The sequence below is a fragment of the Parasteatoda tepidariorum genome, chromosome 9, assembly GCF_982258835.1.
Source record: "Parasteatoda tepidariorum strain Cologne lab strain chromosome 9, Ptep-v5.0, whole genome shotgun sequence".
Taxonomy (NCBI): domain Eukaryota; kingdom Metazoa; phylum Arthropoda; class Arachnida; order Araneae; family Theridiidae; genus Parasteatoda; species Parasteatoda tepidariorum.
In genome coordinates this window covers 11,168,045-11,187,192 of record NC_141763.1, presented here as the reverse complement: position 1 = coordinate 11,187,192, position 19,148 = coordinate 11,168,045, and the positions used below count along the sequence as shown (strand labels likewise).

Genomic DNA, 19,148 nt, shown 5'->3' with positions numbered 1-19,148 from the left:
ACTTCCACAGATATTATTTCTTGTTCGCAATTTATATATTGATTTGAAAACATCAAAAATATGTTGATTTTACGATATTAGAATCTTTTATCAAAATTTCATACGCGTTATTTGTTTATTCTTATTATTTATTTCGGTGTTGAATAATCTAATTTAAATGCATAAAAACATATTGCGAACAAATAAATGTTTTGCCAACGAACCGAACCATTTAGAAACTTATACAGGTGTCAAAAACTGGAAATTATTTTTTAATATTTCAAACTGTATACGAAAAAAGTTTTTTTTTATATATCGGTAAAAAACTAGAGCCTTTACTTATATTTTCAGAAAATAATTTATCACCATTTCAACAAACAACCAACAGTGTCATATAAAACTTAAATTAAATGAGAATTTAGAATGATATTATTAAATTTTCATCTGAAAAAAGAAAGAAAAGATTTTCATTCTTTAACTATAGAAGTAGCTCGTAATATAAACTTTGCGTGGAGTGCTTTTGAAATTAAACAATTTTATGAAAAATAATATTAAAACGTGAATTTCGCATTTCTATAGTTGAGTTAGTAGTGGAAAGTCAGACAAAATTGGGTCTTTTTTTTTCCTTTAGGAATTTCGTGAATAAAATTACTCAGATTTTCATTATTTGTACAATAAACAGCCTTTCAGTGTTTTTAAAATAAAAATGATTGAATGTAAGAAAAGTGTATTTTAAAGAGTAAATCAAAAGAATTTTGAAACCATGCATAAACCTAGTTATATTTCATCATGTCGGATGTGGAAATAATGAAAAAATCATGTATATAAAAATTCGTACACAGAAATAATGAGAAATATTTTTTGCCATGAACTAAAATATACTTATAGCAACATTATAAACCTCCAACGATGAAGTAGTTTTAAAGTGAAGGAATATATTTTGAGTGTAACGTGAATCAATCCTATTTAAAAAACAGTAATAACAAACAAAACTTTCATTTGTTATACTGCAGGTTACAATCACTTACAGTTGAAACACTGAACTTCTACAAATTTTGACTTAAAATATAGGGAAACATATCTACCGACTGAAAATGTCAGGGTTTTAAACAACATTGACACTTTACAGTAAAAAAAAAAAAAAACGCTCACACTGTTTTAAATGCGATAAAAAAAGGTTGTTTTAACAGTTGTAAACAATAACTGAAACGGAAGATTTAATTAGATGTTGACCTCGCCTAAAATAAAGCTTCAAGCAATCAAAATCAAGAGATTTTAATTGGGCGGGAGATTAATAACATTTTAAATCCAATTTTCAAAAACGACAGAAAAAAATTGCGCATTCTGTTTTTCAGTTATCTTTAAAAAGCAGGACTTCTATTTGCAACTGGTGTTTGACTTGATTTCCAATAAATTGCGGTAGTAGTTTAGTTAAAAATGCTGAATCCTAGTTTTGTTTAGCTTAACCAGTTTTATCAGACCCTACACTAAATGCGAATGCATAAACTATAACGCATAAACTAACAACGGTATAAATACAGCGTTTTAATTATTATCAATGTCTTGTTATTAATATCAGCGTTTTAATTATTATTATTATTGTCCATGTGCAATTTATGTCTCGTTTACGTGCAATGCCAAACAAAATAAAAAGACACTGAAAAGGAAGCCTAATTAAAATTTAAAAAAAACTCCGATACAAAGGTCTCAAAGGTCAGCCGTTTTGAAGAGAAAATTTAAAAATAATCCGATGGAAATGCATTTTATACTAAGATAAATCAAAGGAATAACGTAATAATGGATATGCGTATTATCTGATTTCTGAAGTAAAAAGCTCCACTTACCTCATATGGAGGTTTCTGTGCAAGTTGACATAAATTAAACAGCATCACTCATCCAAGGGGCAGCTAAAAATATAGTCTAACCTAATTCAAGGAGAAAAATCATTATTTTTATAAATACCAATTTATTTATTTTTAAAATTTTTTGAGTGATAAATACATATTTCAAAACATAATTATAGTTCGTTCACCCGGAGTTGGCATTTGGCTCCACCTCCTCGGACGTAGAGTTCATTTCAGCACGGGAGAAAGAGGAGAAACATCTCCGCGCTTGAAAATGTGATAACCCTTAAAGCGTGCCAAACTGAAACAGTGAATTCTTTTTCAGACACTTATTTCGCTTTATCATTTGCTATTATACCTTTCGTTACACTAGCTAATTAAATATATTTTATATTTAAGAAATGCTGTTTTCCCAGCAAAATGTCTCAAAAAGGACAAACTATTCACTCAAAGCAAAAAAATATCATCAAATGTATGAAATATATAATGTTAACAAAATGCACGTAAAGATTGAGAATTAAATATTTTTGTCATATGATCGCCAAGTAGCAACCTTGTTCAAGATTGTTCACAACCTTCTCCCAAAAATAGTGAAATAGTATCGTCGGATACCACGAGATGGAGGCGGAGCCAAGTGCCAACTCCTGGTGAACGAACTATACTAAATACAGCTGTCTCCATAATAACCGATTATTTCAAAAATTAAATAAGGAAAATTGGAAGGAAGTACGGTTTGCTAAAATCAATTTAGGAAATTAAGCTCTATCAAATTGATTTAAAATTTAGTTAACAGAAGCTGCTGCTAGTTATCTAACAAAGAAAAGCTATTTTAAAAATAATTGATACATTTCGATTGACTATTTTTGACAAAATGATGGAAAAATCTCCTCCATCTTAATAAGAATTTAGGTTTTAGGAGCTTATCTCATAAAATTCGTAAACAAATATGTTATTTACATTACAGTTCATTAAGCTAATAAAACCCTAATAATTATTATAATTATTGGCCTTCATTTTTAAAAAAATCATAATTTAATTAAGTTATTATAAGTTATACGCTATTGTATTGATATATTTTGGTTTGGCTATATTCATACAATATTAGAAAGTATAATTTTTTTCTGCTCACACAACTGCCACCACTAGATTATATATATATACGCTAGCCCGAAAAGGAATGGTCTGGAAAAAAACTTCTTGAGAAGTCCAAGACCCACACTGGGCTGTCGAGCCATTGATGATGGTATATATGTATATATCTATATTAAAACATGTCAAAAATTATGCTTATTCAAAACTGAACTACTAGATCAGTGAGTTAACTGTTTTACATATCAGACATTCTCATTATATTATATTGAACAGTGTTATCAAAATAGCAAATGTAATCAGTCTGGAGGCAAAATAATATTTTAGTTTTGGATAATCTGGCATGCTGTAGAAAACATTGTCTCATGATATTTTTATCATCCAGTACCGCTCTCAACTGAGAAACATTGTCAATAATTTGGAAACTGGATGAGATTAATTTCTCCGGCTTCATATCCAGCAGAATTTCTATCTTCTTTCGTATTTGGAATCAAGTCATTTTTGAGGCAATCCATCAGAATTCTAATAAAAGTATTAGAATGGGGCTTTTCAATTACGCTAGGCAAAAATCACGTAAGCACTGAACAGAGGATTTTTGATTTTCTTACTTTTGCTGACTAGAAAGGGACGAAGTGTGAGCAATGCTTACGTAGGACAATAAAATATTTTTATTTTAAAAAATTTTCTTAAAAATAAAGGTAACAAATGTAACAAAACATAAGTGTAAAAATTTTGAATTTTGAACGAAATTTGATTTTGGGGAATGCAAAAATTAGAATTAAAACATTTCTAACTATGTTAAAGTAAAAAACTAAAACATAAAAACTGCATCGTTAATTTTAATTTAAACATAAAAAAAGATTCTACAGTAAAAGTCAAAGCTCAAGCAAAAACCAGGGAAAGAGAATGCGATTTTCTTACGTAAGCATGATTGGGGTTTTGTGATATGCTCACTTTTGATAACAAAATGGAGTGATAAATTACCAAAAATGTGCTTACGTAATATTTGAACAGACCTAATTTATTGACAGAACCCATATAAATATTATTCCTAAAATAATCCTTCATTTACAGCATGGATTACATTCCTATTGCATATTTCTTCTTAACATTCACATTCAATATATGTAATAGTGGAATAAGCGCATTTCTAATCTATTAAGACAGTTAGAAATTCATCTGTATTCATGGCATAATATCCCATTCTATCAGTTTTCGTGAGTAATACGTAAGATGTAGGTGTTTTTTTTTCCTTTTTGCATTCTGTAACAACACTCCTACCCAATGGTTATTTAATGTAAATTTCAACATACAAATTTTTTCAAATAATTCTTCAACAACTTCTTTTCAAATAAATTTCAACATACAGTCCCTTCACAAATTATTTAGACGCACTATAAGATTCTATGTAAAATCTTAATTATCAGGTGATATTCTATACAGCTTTATTGTTTTTATCTGACTGTTTGTACTTGTTTACGTTACGTGTATCAATGGGTTAACATTGTAATGCAATGCGTTAAGAATAAATACAAATGGGAAGTGTATGAAAAATCTTCCGAATAAAAACCCAATTACATGTTTAAATATAAAAGTATTGCGTATTAACTCGTGCAAAAGATGCAATTATTAAAACACTACAGTGCGTCTAATAATTTGATGTAATTATTATAATATACTAATATAATACCTGATATAATAAATATTCTATATTTATATAATATATCGTCTAATTTATCCAATCATCGAATTTATGTTATACATCGTCTCATTTAACTAACTGGTGCAAATAAGTGCAAACCGGTTTCAGTCGCAAGAAAACAGTAAAGCTGTATAGTATCACCTGTTAATGGAGATTTTACATAGAATCTTAAAGTGCGTCAAAAAATTGTATTTAACGTTAAACCTTTAACCAGCAAAATGTTCTTCTTAGAACCACCAACTGCATATTCCAATCAAGTGGGTTGGGTGTAGTGACTCATCATTAAATTAAACTTTTATTTTATTACAGCTTCTGCGAGTAAGTTTTGTACTGAGGACGGCTCGTGGTGGTCGCATCCTCTTCTGAACAAAACATGGACCAATTACTCACTTTGTGGTGATCCAGTTCCACCGCCCAACAATGTAGACGGCGTTTTCGATGTAAGTATATCAACCTTTCTTGAAGAGTTTATTTGATTAACACTATATAAGCATTCTTCAACGCCTTCGGTCAAAATATCGTGGCTCATTAAATCAAAATACCACGGAAATGAATCATCTGCATGTCCTCGACAAAATACTGTAGCACCAAATACTGATGAAATATCGTAGGTCTAAATCTAATGCGGACAAAATATCGCAAAACAGAGTATCAGGTGGACAAAATGATTCATTATTAATGGTACATAATGCTAAAATATTACTAGTACAGTATGCCATTAATCTAATTGGGTACATGCACTTCAAGAAGAAGGCATCCCTTATCCACCCTTATCCCACGCCAGAACCAGCTAATCTTCATTTTATATTTTATAACCGTCGTTGAACAGCCGACCAAATTTTCAGTTTACGGTTACCAATGTTCAACTCCGTAGCCTTGTAATTTTGAGCCCAATCCAAAAGACAAGGAAGCTCCTGGATCAAGTATTGGGAGAAATTTGCTTTCGTGGAGGACTTTTTGATTCATTAACCCACATTTGCTTTACATGGACAGGAAAACCACGAAGAACCTCCCACGGTTAGCCGGACGGCAAGGGGACTCTAACCTATGATACGTCTACCACTGACGATATTTTACGTCAGCACTGTGGTCGGTGCGAGCCGGGTGGAGAATTCGAATAAACCAGTCTTCGCCGGGAGTCGAACCCGGTTCACCTCATTGAGAGAAGAGCTCTCTATCCCCTGAGCCACCACGGCCCAGCTAATATTTATTAGAAAAATGGCGTATTAAAGTTGCGCTATAGTTTCTCTACCTGATTTAGAATGTTAATTAACGATAAATTAATTAAATATAGAGCCATATCACACGTGGAATTCGTAGAAATATCATTCTCACTCGTTCACTTCTTTTACTTAACTTATATTTATTATTCGTTTATGTATTTTATTGTCACCGTGATTATATTTTTGTTTTGTGTACGTGTGCGCCTGTCTTTCTGTTAAATCTCTGTGTTCATTATATAGTGAAAGAATTGAAATCTTTGAGAAAGAACGTTTCTGAAAGAATTTCGAATGTGTCACTTAAGGGAATGGATACTTGACGGGTTTGGCTTACTCGAAATAGAATGGAAAGAACAGTTGCTAACGTTAATAAATGCCACGTTTTAACGATTCATCAGGATCGAGATACCCACACTGCGTTAGTGGCAGGTTTCGGATTTTAACGCTCATTCAATAATTGGTGTTTTCAAGTGTAGGATAATATTCTGCTCAGTGAACCTATAATAATTTTTAAATTTCCCAATCAGTGTTAACCCCTTAACGATCGGTTAATTTTCAAAAAAAACGGTCATAGAAGTGCCTTTTTGCCAAATACACATATTTGATTAGTGCTGACATCTAGTTTATAATAAACTAACTATCTACAATTAACATAAAAATATCCTGGTACTGCCATCTGGTGTGTAAAATGAGAAATAAAATGCTTTCACGGCAAAAGAAATGAATTAGTTTTATTCTTATTGGCGCGTTACTACTGAACACTCCAGCCCGGAAATTTAACGGGAGCGAGAAATAGAGGGCGAAACCTCACCCCGTCATTTTCACGGAAGCGAGAAGGAAGGGGTTAAAAAAGATTTTTTTATGGGGGGGGGTCTAGGTGTATTACTCGATAATTATGACAATTTTCGTTTTCATTTCAAATTAATAACAACAATAAATTCAAATAACAATGTAAATTTAATAGCAATGTGCGTTCTAACAACAATGTGAGTTTTAAATACAAAAATAAGTTTTAATAATATTGCGAGCGTTAACAACAATGTGAAATCTAGTAAGAATGCGAGTTTTAACAATAATGTGAATTTTAATAATAAAGTGAGTGCTAGTAACAGTGCGAGTTTTATGAACTATGTGAGTGTTATTCACTTTCAGGTACATATTCCAGTTATTAAAGCAATTTCACAAGTGGGTTATGCCCTATCTCTAACACTTTTATTGATAGCTTGTCTTCTATTAGGAAGCGTGAGGTATGTGTGAAACATTATGAGCTTCATTTAGAGCTATGTTTATTTATGAGGATGCGTGATTATTGTTTTAATTCTTTCAGGAGGTTAAGATGTCCTCGCAATAATTTGCATCTTCAACTATTTGCATCTTTTATACTAAGAGCGGCTGTATCACTCTTTCGAGATCTGACGTACGGCACCAGTCTTGACCAGGTATTAAAAACCATTTAATTGCCGTCTGGCTCTTAAATAAAATAAATGAACACTTATGCTACCGTTAAAGATCGAAAATCCTTTACTATGCACATTACCTAGCTAAATTGCAGATTAGATTGGGTATTCGTTAAAGTACGGAAGCAATTTACCTAAGTAATTTGCACATTGACTGTTTCCCTGTCGTTAAAGTACGGAAGCAATTTACCTAGGTAATTTGCACGTTGACTGTTTCCCTATCGTTAAAGTACGGAAGCAATTTACCTAAGTAATTTGTACGTTGACTGTTTCCCTATCGTTAAAGTACGGAAGCAATTTACCTAAGTAATTTGCACGTTGACTGTTTCCCTATCGTTAAAGTACGGAAGCGATTTACCTAGGTAATTTGCACGTTGACTGTTTCCCTATCGTTAAAGTACGGAAGCAATTTACCTAAGTAATTTGTACGTTGACTGTTTCCCTATCGTTAAAGTACGGAAGCAATTTACCTAAGTAATTTGCACGTTGACTGTTTCCCTATCGTTAAAGTACGGAAGCGATTTACCTAGGTAATTTGCACGTTGACTGTTTCCCTATCGTTAAAGTAGGGAAGCAATTTACCTAAGTAATTTGCACGTTGACTGTTTCCCTATCGTTAAAGTACGGAAGCGATTTACCTAGGTAATTTGCACGTTGACTGTTTCCCTATCGTTAAAGTAGGGAAGCAATTTACCTAAGTAATTTGCACGTTGACTGTTTCCCTATCGTTAAAGTACGGAAGCAATTTACCTAAGTAATTTGCACGTTGACTGTTTCCCTGTCGTTAAAGTACGGAAGCGATTTACCTAGGTAATTTGCACGTTGACTGTTTCCCTATCGTTAAAGTAGGGAAGCAATTTACCTAAATAATTTGCACGTTGACTGTTTCCCTATCGTTAAAGTTCAAAAATTTGTTTTTATCAGTCTATTAACTGATTAGTTGTTTGCTTCATTGTATTCATCGACACTTAATATATTGTATATGCAATAAATTTTATATATTACTATCTGGAAATACATATTAAATATCCAAATAATAATATTAAAAATTAATATTATTATCTAGAAATATATAATTATGCATGCAATTGTGGTATTTGTGTTAAGCTCTGCACTTATTTGTTAGCTTTTAGTTTTAACCGTCAAACAGTTAAGGAATCTGAAATTCTACGAAAAATCCCTACTTAAAAAAACTGTTTATGTATTTGGAGCTACCAGCATAATTCCTAGAATTCCTATCAACTGGAAAGTATTTTTATTAGCTTCGATTTAACAACTAAAACAACTGAAGTTTTTATGTAATCGCGCAAGCATAAACATCGTAATTAAATTACGTCTTAATTAATTATAAGAAATTTAATCTTTCCAAAGAGAATTTTCCGATTTTGTTTGCTTCCTAACTCAAACGAAAAACAAACTTGCAGAATACGACTGGAATATTTAAAAACCATCACAAGGACTAAATTATTCTGAGAAGGTAATCGTAATAGATTTCATCAAATGCTTTTAAATTAACTTAGAATTTTTTTTTTTCTTTCGATGCCTTCATCTTAATTTACAAAACTGTTTCTAGAAAAAGTCTTGTTACGTAACCTCTAATTTAGTTGCTCATGCTGGAGCGAAAACAATAAAAAAATAGTTTTATATATATATATAAAGGATTACTTACTTTTTTTTTATTTCTTATGTTAATTTTACTGGAAATATTGCTAAGTTCTAATAAGTGTTTTTTTAAAACATATAAATCATATATCGGAAACTTTGATTTTAACGGGATAGTTTTTTTCCTCATGTTAAAATTCACAATGTGAATCTGCAGCAATGTTGTTGTTGTTGTTGACGCAGGATATTAACTCAATGGGTGCGATTGATCATATTTGCCAGTGCCGCCATCTATGGCCAAGAATTTTATTTCTGCCACACCATTTTTTGACCTGAACTAGAGAACGATCAAATTAATAAGATTAAATCTCAATAGTCACATAAAAAGTTACTCCAATTATTCTAGTTTGTCAAATATTGATCAATTACGTGCATGTACAAAATAATTATCAAGGACTGCTGAATTCTGTGAGTAAGTATTAAACGTAATTGAATTTTTGGGAATTTCCTAAACGTAATTGAATCATTGGGAAATGACTATAAACGTTGAATTCAAAATTGAAAACTAAATTTTATGGACACATTTGACAGTAAATACTTCTGCGTTTACACATAATTATTTAAGGTTCAGTAATTTATAAATAGCTTTTTTTTTAACATAATTATGGACACTGAAGTAATCGTAAACTTAATAGTCCCAAATGAATAACAGAACATTTAACCTTCATTAAAATGAATGTCATTTTATTACTATTTATTGATGGAGGTGAAAAATTTAATTATTTTATATTTATTATTTTGCTAAACGAGGGTTTGTTTTTCCAACAATTAAAATCTCTTTTATCTTTTGTGTATGCATTTAGAATATTCTAAGGTAATTATATTTTATATAAGGCTCACTAGAGAGATGTTTAGCAAAATTTGGAAAAATAATGTTTACTTGCACGAAATACGTTATGGCAATAACAGAAGCTATAATTAGCTTTAACGTTTGGTAATTAACTTTTAAAAAGAAATTCATTTTGTTAAACATATTTAAATGAAATATTCTGCGTAATTATATTACTACTATGTGTTTGCGTTTTTCTTTTCTTTTTTCTCTTACCAAGCATGTCATGTTTTGTTTCATTACTTGGCTTCAGAAAATATTTCATGATTTTCAGCTCAAATAATTGTGCTTCAGAAAATATTTCACTTTTTACAACTCAAATAATTGTGCTTCAGAAAATATTCCATGTTTTGCAACTCAAATAATTGTGCTTCAGATAATATTTCAAGTTTCGTAGCTCAAATAATGAACGAAAATTCAACTTTACAAGCAATAATACCATTCGCGCTAAATAAAAAAACCTCATTTTTCAATACAAACGGACATTTAATAATAAAACTATTGAGGAATTTTCAATAACAAAAATTAAAATACATTTTTGACTGCAGAAATCTTGCTATAGTTTAAAAAACTTAGCGCCATCGCTGTTGCTTTGGAATGTTAAAATTTACATAACATTTTGTTTTGCTACACAAAAACCATAAAACTTAGAAACTTGATATTACGGAATTATGTAGAAAAGTATAAAGGGAATATGATGTTATAAAAAATCTAACTATCGATTTTCACTTCGTCAATTAATCGATATTAATAAAAATATCAGGTCTACTGCTGAGAGCTGGTCTACTGCGATGCAACAGAAGAATAAAAATTTGACGAGCTGAAATAGTCAATTTTGTTTAGAACATGTTTTTTATTTCCAATTTCTGTGAAAGCTATTGCACTTTTAATTGCTTTACATTGCTCTGAATTTATTGTGCATTGTAGGTGCAAACCAGACAAACAAAAAGTATGGCCGCTTTGTATTTTGAATTTTTGAAGGCGACTTTAACCCAATACCATCTACCAATGAGGATATTTTAAGTCAGCACTGTGGTCAGTGCAAGCCAGGAACGGAATCAACCAACCATTGCAGGGATTCGAACCCGATTCACCTCATTGGAAGTCGAACGCTCTATCCCCTAAGTCACGTCGACTCTGATAGTACCTATATACACTACCGGTCAAAAGTTTGCGAAAATTTTGACATCTACGAAAAAAAGTTCTAAATTCAAATGTTCATAGAACTGCGAAAAATCATTCAAATGGCATGAAAATTTGATATGTTCTAATGTGAACTCTTTACAGTTAGTTACATATGATCAAATTGCAATACTTTGTTTTTTGCGAACTGAATCCACCTTTTCATCATGAGTTGTTTCTATGGTGAAAAAAGTTGTTAAGTTTGAACACTTGCCAAACTTGCAAAAAAAAAATTTTGTACTTTCTGTTAATAGAAAATAGTTATTTGAACAGTTCTATGTAAGTCCTCAAAATTTCAAATCGATTTGATTTTTTTTGACGAAGTTATAGAATTTTGAAAAACATGTGTACTTTTCTCGATTTTTAAGCATTCCACATTTGCGGTCCTTTGGTCTATACATCTTCGACCAAAGAACTTTTTAATTTTAATGTTTTCTATATTTTCAAATAATTAATATTGATTATAAAACAAATATTCTTATTTATTATTGTAATTATTGTTACTACAAGGAACTTATTATGAATATAATTAAAACAATATCTCATAGATGTCACATTTCATCTAAAATTTGTTTGTTCTTGCAAACGATTCTCTGATATTTGAATCGAAGTCAGTTATGGGACATTTTACAACAGGAATGGAACTCTATATCACTTGAAGTGATTAATGGTTTATTAGAACGAATGCTATGCATATGTAAGGCTATAATAAAAGCAAAAGGTGGATGGTTCGAGGAATCTAAGATTTAAATGTTAATTTATTTAATTACAAAATACGAATAAGAATATGTTAAATATTTGACCTGTTGTAAATAAAATAGTTTAATAAAATTGCAAATTTTTTATACTATTGTTATTATTTTTTTAGAATTATTTATGTAATTATTGTTATAACTTTTTAATTTAATTTAATATAAAGTAAAAATATCACAACAAAACTAATACAGGTAAGCAATAAATATAAACAATAAATATAAACAATAATAATTACAATAATGAATAAGAGTATTTGTTTTATGATAAATATTAATTATTTGAAAATATAGAAACATAAAAATTAAAAAGTTCTTTGATAGAAGATGTATAGACCAGAAGACTGCATATGTGGAATGCTCAAAAATCGAGAGAAGTACACATGTTTTTCAAAATTCTATAACTTCGTCAAAAAAAATCGAATCGATTTGAAATTTTGAGGGCTTACATAGAACTGTTCAAATAACTCTTTTCTATTAACAGAAAGTACAAAAAATATTTTTTGCAAGTTTGGCAAGTGTTCAAACTTAACAACTTTTTTCACCATAAAAACAATCCGTGATGAAAAGCTGGATTCAGTTCGCAAAAAACAAAGTATTGCAATTTGATCATATGTAACTAACAGTAGAGGGTTCACTTCAGAACATATCAAATTTTCATGCCATTTGAATGAGTTTTCGCAGTTCTATGAACATTTGAATTTAGGCCTTTTCTTTGCAGATTTAAAAATTTTCGCAAACTTTTGACCGGTAGTGTATTTTTTATTTTTAGCAGTTTTTGAACAGCCGGCCCAATTGGGTTTACGACTACTAATGCTCAACTACGTAGCCGAGTAATTTTGAACCTAATCCAGAAGACAAGGAAACGCCTGGATCAGTACCCCCTGAGGCATGATTTGTTGTGGGAACATGGAGGACTTTGCGACTCACCAGATTTAACGTTCATCATTCACCATTTCTTCGGCCGGCTGGGGTCGAACCCACGAACTCTTCAGTGCCTATATTATTTTATTTTATAACCGTCGTTGAACAGCTGACCCAATTTTTATGAATTTACGACAGCTAATGTTCAACTCTGTAGCCTTGTAATTTTGAACGCAAACCAAAAGACATGGGATCGAGTATTGGAAGAAATTTGCATTCGCGGACTTTTTGATGGAACTAACCCGCATTTGCGTTACATGGAGAAGAAGACCACGAGAATCTTCCACGGTTAGCCTGACGGTGAAGGGACTCTAACCCTTGATCCGTACTGTGGTCGGTGCAAGCCGGATGCGGAATTCGTATCGACCAGTCATCGCCGGGATCGATTCACCTCATTTGAAGTCGAACGCTCGGTCCAGTGCTTATATTAGTATATTTTGTACCTATTAAAAAAGCACTATATTATCATAATATCAGTAATTCTAATTACCGGAACTAATTAAGCATCGTTGACTCCAATAATATATGGCGATATGTTCACAGTTTCCCTTAATAACTCAGAACTTTTTAATAACTTATTTTTCTTTATATTAACTGAAAGGAACTTCAATTAAAAAGACAGTTTTAAAAGTTCAGTGAAAAAAATGCTGAATTTCTCCAACTCAACAAAAAGGAAGGAGAAAAATATATTTTCATTAAATATTTAGGTGCTTTTAGCGTCTGTCAAAATTCGGAGACGGAATAAAAGGTTTTAAAAATTCTATAGATAAAAATATTATATAAAGAGTTTTACGAACAAATGGTTTTTATCTTTAAGTAAGAATCAGTGAAGAGGTTGTGCGCCAAAATGTTCCTCTTATTGACTTAGAATAAAGTAAAACATTCCATTTACACGTTCTTTTTACATCCCATTCTTCAGACGCACTTTGAGAACAAACTTTTCATTCCGTCACATTTACACGGTTTCGTATAGACATTCCTATTTCGTGACATAGAAGCTTGAAATTTACATCAAAAAAAGAATATTTTAGACATAGGTAGAATCTTTGAAAACATTCACCATCACTTTTGTTTTTCAATGCTTTCGCTGATCTTTCAAATTTTATTTATTAAATTTATTAATAAATATTTTAATTATTTAATAAATTTTTTAAATTTTATTTATTACTTAAGTTTATTTACGAAAGTTATCTTTTAAAACAAAAAAGAGGGTTGAAACTTTGTAGTGACACCTACTTCTCACTATATATAAATATCTAATGATGGTGTCAAATTGTCGAATGTCTACATGAAACCGTGCATGTTTATTGGCCGGAAAAATCACGTGGTAGGATCCAGTTATCCCTCATTCATTTCCATATTGTTTTGGTTGTCATCAACACAAAATTAATAAAAGTCATAGAGATATAGTTTTTGCATAAATATTTTTATATCCCTAATTGGGTATACTATAGCCTACGTCACAGGTCGTGTTACTCCTACTAAATTTAACTAGTAAACAGCATTTTCTGCGAACCTGATTTCCAGCAACAAGTAAACATTAAATGAAGTGTGTTGTTATAAGTCGCTACTCGGCAGGTTGGAATTGTATTAGTCTAGTTCCTCTTGAAATAATTTATTTTGTTGTTTTATCTAAGTTTATGATTTTAGTAAACATATTTAAAACTCAGCTTATTAATAAAACTAAAAGGTAAATGTTATTCCTAGTAAAATTTTCGAAGTTGAAGTAGTTGTGTTTTTTTCATATTATACCCAATTTAAAGTTATTTTCCTGTACTGCTTTTTTAACGCTTTTAATTCAAGAGTTTAAAACTAAGAGAATTGTTATTGGTAAAAATATACTTGAGGGTGCCTCTTGGCGAAATTGACTTCTTATGTTTGGCGCCATTCCTGTTTGCGCGGAACATAATGATATTTCAATAAAACATTGGAAAATTTCAACAAAACATCGGCCAAATTTTTATAAAATTGCAATGAACTCAATATAAGCAAAATTAATTAACCCAATAAAATGCATTTTGAATCGAAACAAAAATTAATGAAGTAAGCACAGAAAAAAAAGGAAAAAAACAACTCACTTCTTCATTAAGCTTGACTATCCTCAGATTTTAGGTGCACAGAATTCTCTTATAGCAGTAGATACTGTCAAAATTTATCACGAATAGAATCTGTGTACCTCCATCGCCACATAAATTCGGCGAAATACGAATCGAAAAGGGCATCTGTGGTACCGGACTGGCGGTGACATTTTTTTCTAAAGTCCCTTTTTATGACTGCCCACATACCTTCGATCTTATTGACCAGAAGCAAAAGTAACCTTACCAGCCAGTATCCAACATACAACTAATGGACCTCGGAAATTACATATACCGTTGAACATTTAAAAATAACGCTGAAATCTAAACCAATCAGAATCGCGATTGGGTTTCAGCATCGTCCAGCTTGCCGATCACAACTTGGGCGAGAACCAAGGAGCACCCTCAGATATAGTCTACCACCCTTGTTGTTTTTATTATTACAACAAAATTCTGAAGCTACAAAGTTATTTCGAAAGGTGGTCTTTGGATCTTGTTAACCGTTTTACAATTATTATTTTTGTGCAAAAATAACTACAACAGCTAGCAAAGTGATATATTCACTAATTGGTATGTAACTAATATAACCGGATTTATTTGTTTACGTTTATTACATGTCACCATGAAGGACCAAAATCAAGAGAATGTCGACTTTCACCGGTGAATGTCAACAATCACATAGTCGGTTTGGGTGATTGCCCGAGATATTTGTTATGCCCGATTTGATATTAATTTATTCTTTGACATTATTATATTTATTCGATATTTTAATATCTGCTTGGGATAGATTTGGGGAAACATCAGTGCCTGGAGTACCGGGCAAATGGCACTGAACCTTAAAAAGCAACCTTCTTGTAGGGCATACCAATGTATACCGGGCAGTGGCACTCAACTTGACCAGAGCCGGATTATACCTTTCGTAGGCCCTAGGCATAGCCGTTTTTGGGCCCTCCCCTCCTTCCCTCACTCCTCCCCTCTTTTCGAAATATATGCTAAAATTTTCTTGCATATTTTTTTTAACATTTTTATTAATATGGATTTTAATTTACAAATTTGTTTATCGAACTTTATCTGCAATACCGACATACTGCCGATATTGCAGTTGATATCGATAATACCATTATGATTAGTTCGATCGATAACTATGTAAACACTTCACGTCAACAATACAACAACAAACCAGCAAAGAAAACAGTGAAATTGATAGTGAGATTAATTACAAGAAATATTTATACTACAAATAGCTTCATAGTTTTCATGATACTGCTATGATAACTAAGTGAAGGAAATTAACTTTGTCAAAAGTAAATCCTTTGAAATTATTTATAAATAAATTTGCAAGGTAGGTTAAATGTTTACTGTTTTTGTCAGGAACGTATTACGCCATTTTAGATGTATTAATTTCAGAAATGACTAAAAGGCGAAAGCTTACAGTGATTTGTACGATAATTTCGGTTTTCTTGTTCACAAAAATTTGTCAGAATCTGAGATTAAACTACAAGCGCAAAATTTGGTGAAAATTTACTCATCCGATTTAGAGGAAAACTTTGTAGATGAATTTTTACTATTTCCAAATTTGTATGAACATAACTCTTCACAAGAAATGCTGAAGGCTCAAATTAAAGATAAACTTGAGAATACTTTTCCTAACGTTCACATTGCATTAAGAATATATTTGTCGATTCTTGGATCAAATGCAGAAGGAGAAAGATCTTTCTCCAGATTAAAATTGATAAAAAATTATTTGAGTTCAACAATGAATCAAGATCGTTTGGTATCGCTCGCACTTATGTCTATTGAATACGACATTTTGCGTAGTTTGAAATTCGACAGCATAATACAAGATTTCGTTGAATCCAAAAAAGTAATACATTAGATCATAAGATTCTGCAAAATAATTTATTACCGAAAAATATTATATTTTTATTTGTATCTTCATAATTTTGTGCAAAATGCACTTGTTGTTTTCAAAGCTAAATTATTTTTGTCAACAAATTTTTTTCTCCCAAGTTTTTCGTAGGCCCTAGGCACGTGCCTAGTGCGCCTATAGGTTAATCCGGCCCTGAACTTGACCTAGTATAGATTTCGAACATTTACCCTAAAGCAACATATATGATTTGTCAACATTCACCGGTGGAAGTCAACAACCACCCATTTCTGTAACATCTACAACAGTATTATGCCCCACTTAAAGTTCCAACTCCTAAATATTTTCTTTTTAAGATTATAAGTTAGAATAAGTTTTGCGTTTTAGATATTACACTCCTTAGCACGTTTAAAAAATGGTAAAATATTCCAGATGTATCGCGATAAGTAATTTATTTCTTCTTCTTCTTCAGAACAGTATTATGTGCAAGGTGCTGTACAGCGTCTGGCAATATTGTTTGATGGCCAACTATTGCTGGATTTTGATGGAAGGTCTCTATTTACACAATCTAGTCTTCTTGTCTATGTTTACAGACACTACTGGTATTTTGAAGTACGGGATACTGGGATGGGGTAAGTATTGAAAGATTTCACTCTTTAAATTGCGCTACAGTAAAATTAACAGAAAATTTTTTCTTAAGTTGCTACTCGTTTTTTAAATTGCGATCTTGTACAAAAGCACCATTTTCAATGGATTACTTAAATCAATGGTCAGAAAAACTACATTATTTTTGCACTTTACTAAAACTACTTTGTTACAAATGTAGTTAACAACCACTACTTTTTCTTAAAAAAGTAGTGAATACGAACTACTTTTGAATTTAGCAACTACAGTCGAACTCGTTTATAACGAACACAAAGGGACCGTAACATGTACTCGTTAAATCCGAGTGCTCGTAATAAACGGGTCCTTAAGGCAGGCGTGCAACCAGAAGAGGGGGGGGGGGGTGAGAGGTCAAATTACTGAGTTTGCATAAAATTTTATTAATACTTACTTACTTTAATTAATTTAAGGAAATACTTTTCTTAATTGAATGACAACTATCCCCCCCAACCAGCGGAAAATTTCTAGTTGCGCTACAGTCTTAAAGGAAAGAAGCAATAAACGAAAAGAAAAATAAAGGAAAAGATTCTTACCAAAGCATTTATTTTTGTTCATTAATCTACATATTTAAAATAGTAGTTTGTTAGCTTACTTTGAAGTTTCAGTTCGCCGTTTTTTTTTTATTTCGAGCGCATTTCTTATCATTTTGAAAAAAAGATTGCAAGACAGAAAAATATTGCTCGCTAAAACCGGGTATTGCTCGTTAAAAGCGACTTCTGTTCCATAGACTTAACGTTGATCCAACCAAATATTCTCGTTTCCCTCGGTAAATCCGAGCTCTCGTTAAAGCCGAGCTCGTTATAAACGAGTTCGACTGTATTTCACTATTTCAGGGCTGATTGTGCTCCGGGAAAAGTACGGATTTCCGGATTTTTCGTTGACAGTGATCCGGAAGTTTCCGGAGATCGAAGGTCCAGACGTTTCAAAAAATCATTGATCACAGAAGTTTCCGGAAATCAAGTTTTCAAAAGTGGAACTTAAAAGCACAGTTTATTTTATTTGTTTGTAAGGGAGTGTCAGAGATATACTTTATAAGCTTATATTCATGATTAATATTCATTTTTTATCAGTGAATAGTTGTTATAATCATAAACTCAAGAAAGAAAGACATATTTGTAAATTTTAATTACTTCTCCAGGTCATCATAGGTATGTGTAAAATTTTAAATACATTTTAAATAAATTAAGAAATATTGAGAAAAAGGAAGGAAAAAAACTTATTTAAATGTTTTTCAATTTAAACTGTTTTTTTTTTTTTTTTTTGGAAAAATTTAAGAAATTTTCCGGAATTTTGACTGGGACTCACAATCACCCCTGCTATTTTAAAGAGACGAACTTTGCTCGAGAACTTAATTTATCCATATGTTCAAAGTAGATTTGAATAAGATATTGACTTACATTTAGGGAATAATTATGAAATATTTATTCATGATTACATAATCCTGTTTGTTATTTCAAAACATTTATTTTTTCGAAATTCAACTTTTAATCTTCACCTAGTAACCTTCAACTTCTTATGCCCTTTTCGACAGCGAATATTTAATTGATGAAAAGTGAAATTATCAAATTCTTCAAAAACTATCAAATACTTTTTTCAATTGTTTAATGCTCTTTTATTTCCTCTAAGAAATTAAGCACATCGAAAATAGGCTCCTTTGAAATTACACTAATGTTTCACGATTTTGCATTCGCATGTGAAAGCTTGACCGAATTGATTAATTATCTATTTTTCTAGATGGCTAGTTAATATGTTACCCAGACTTGATTTTCACTCAGCTGAAGCCATAGGGTCATTTACATTGCATCCATTGACGAACCTGCGAAGATTTGCACCCATTTGATTTGAAAAATTATTTTTATTTTTTATTTTATATCCGTCGTTGAACAGCCGACCCAATTTTTGG

General features: G+C 31.3%; 1 protein-coding gene and 1 long non-coding RNA gene across 4 annotated transcripts in view; one reads left to right on the top strand and one right to left on the bottom strand.

Annotated features, from left to right (window-relative positions):
• Positions 1-19,148, top strand: part of LOC107446371 (parathyroid hormone/parathyroid hormone-related peptide receptor) — a 202,254-nt gene that overhangs the window by 154,079 nt on the left and 29,027 nt on the right. For both annotated transcript variants that reach the window (XM_087150866.1, XM_087150865.1), the window contains exons 4-7: positions 4,924-5,054; positions 6,987-7,081; positions 7,162-7,273; positions 17,055-17,214. In XM_087150866.1, the coding sequence (XP_087006992.1) occupies positions 4,924-5,054; positions 6,987-7,081; positions 7,162-7,273; positions 17,055-17,214 (498 nt within the window). The remainder of the gene's footprint in view (positions 1-4,923; positions 5,055-6,986; positions 7,082-7,161; positions 7,274-17,054; positions 17,215-19,148) is intronic.
• Positions 1-19,148, bottom strand: part of LOC139426913 (uncharacterized) — a 256,631-nt gene that overhangs the window by 208,892 nt on the left and 28,591 nt on the right. For both annotated transcript variants that reach the window (XR_011638034.2, XR_015429032.1), the window contains exon 2: positions 1,824-1,904. This is a non-coding gene — a long non-coding RNA (uncharacterized LOC139426913). The remainder of the gene's footprint in view (positions 1-1,823; positions 1,905-19,148) is intronic.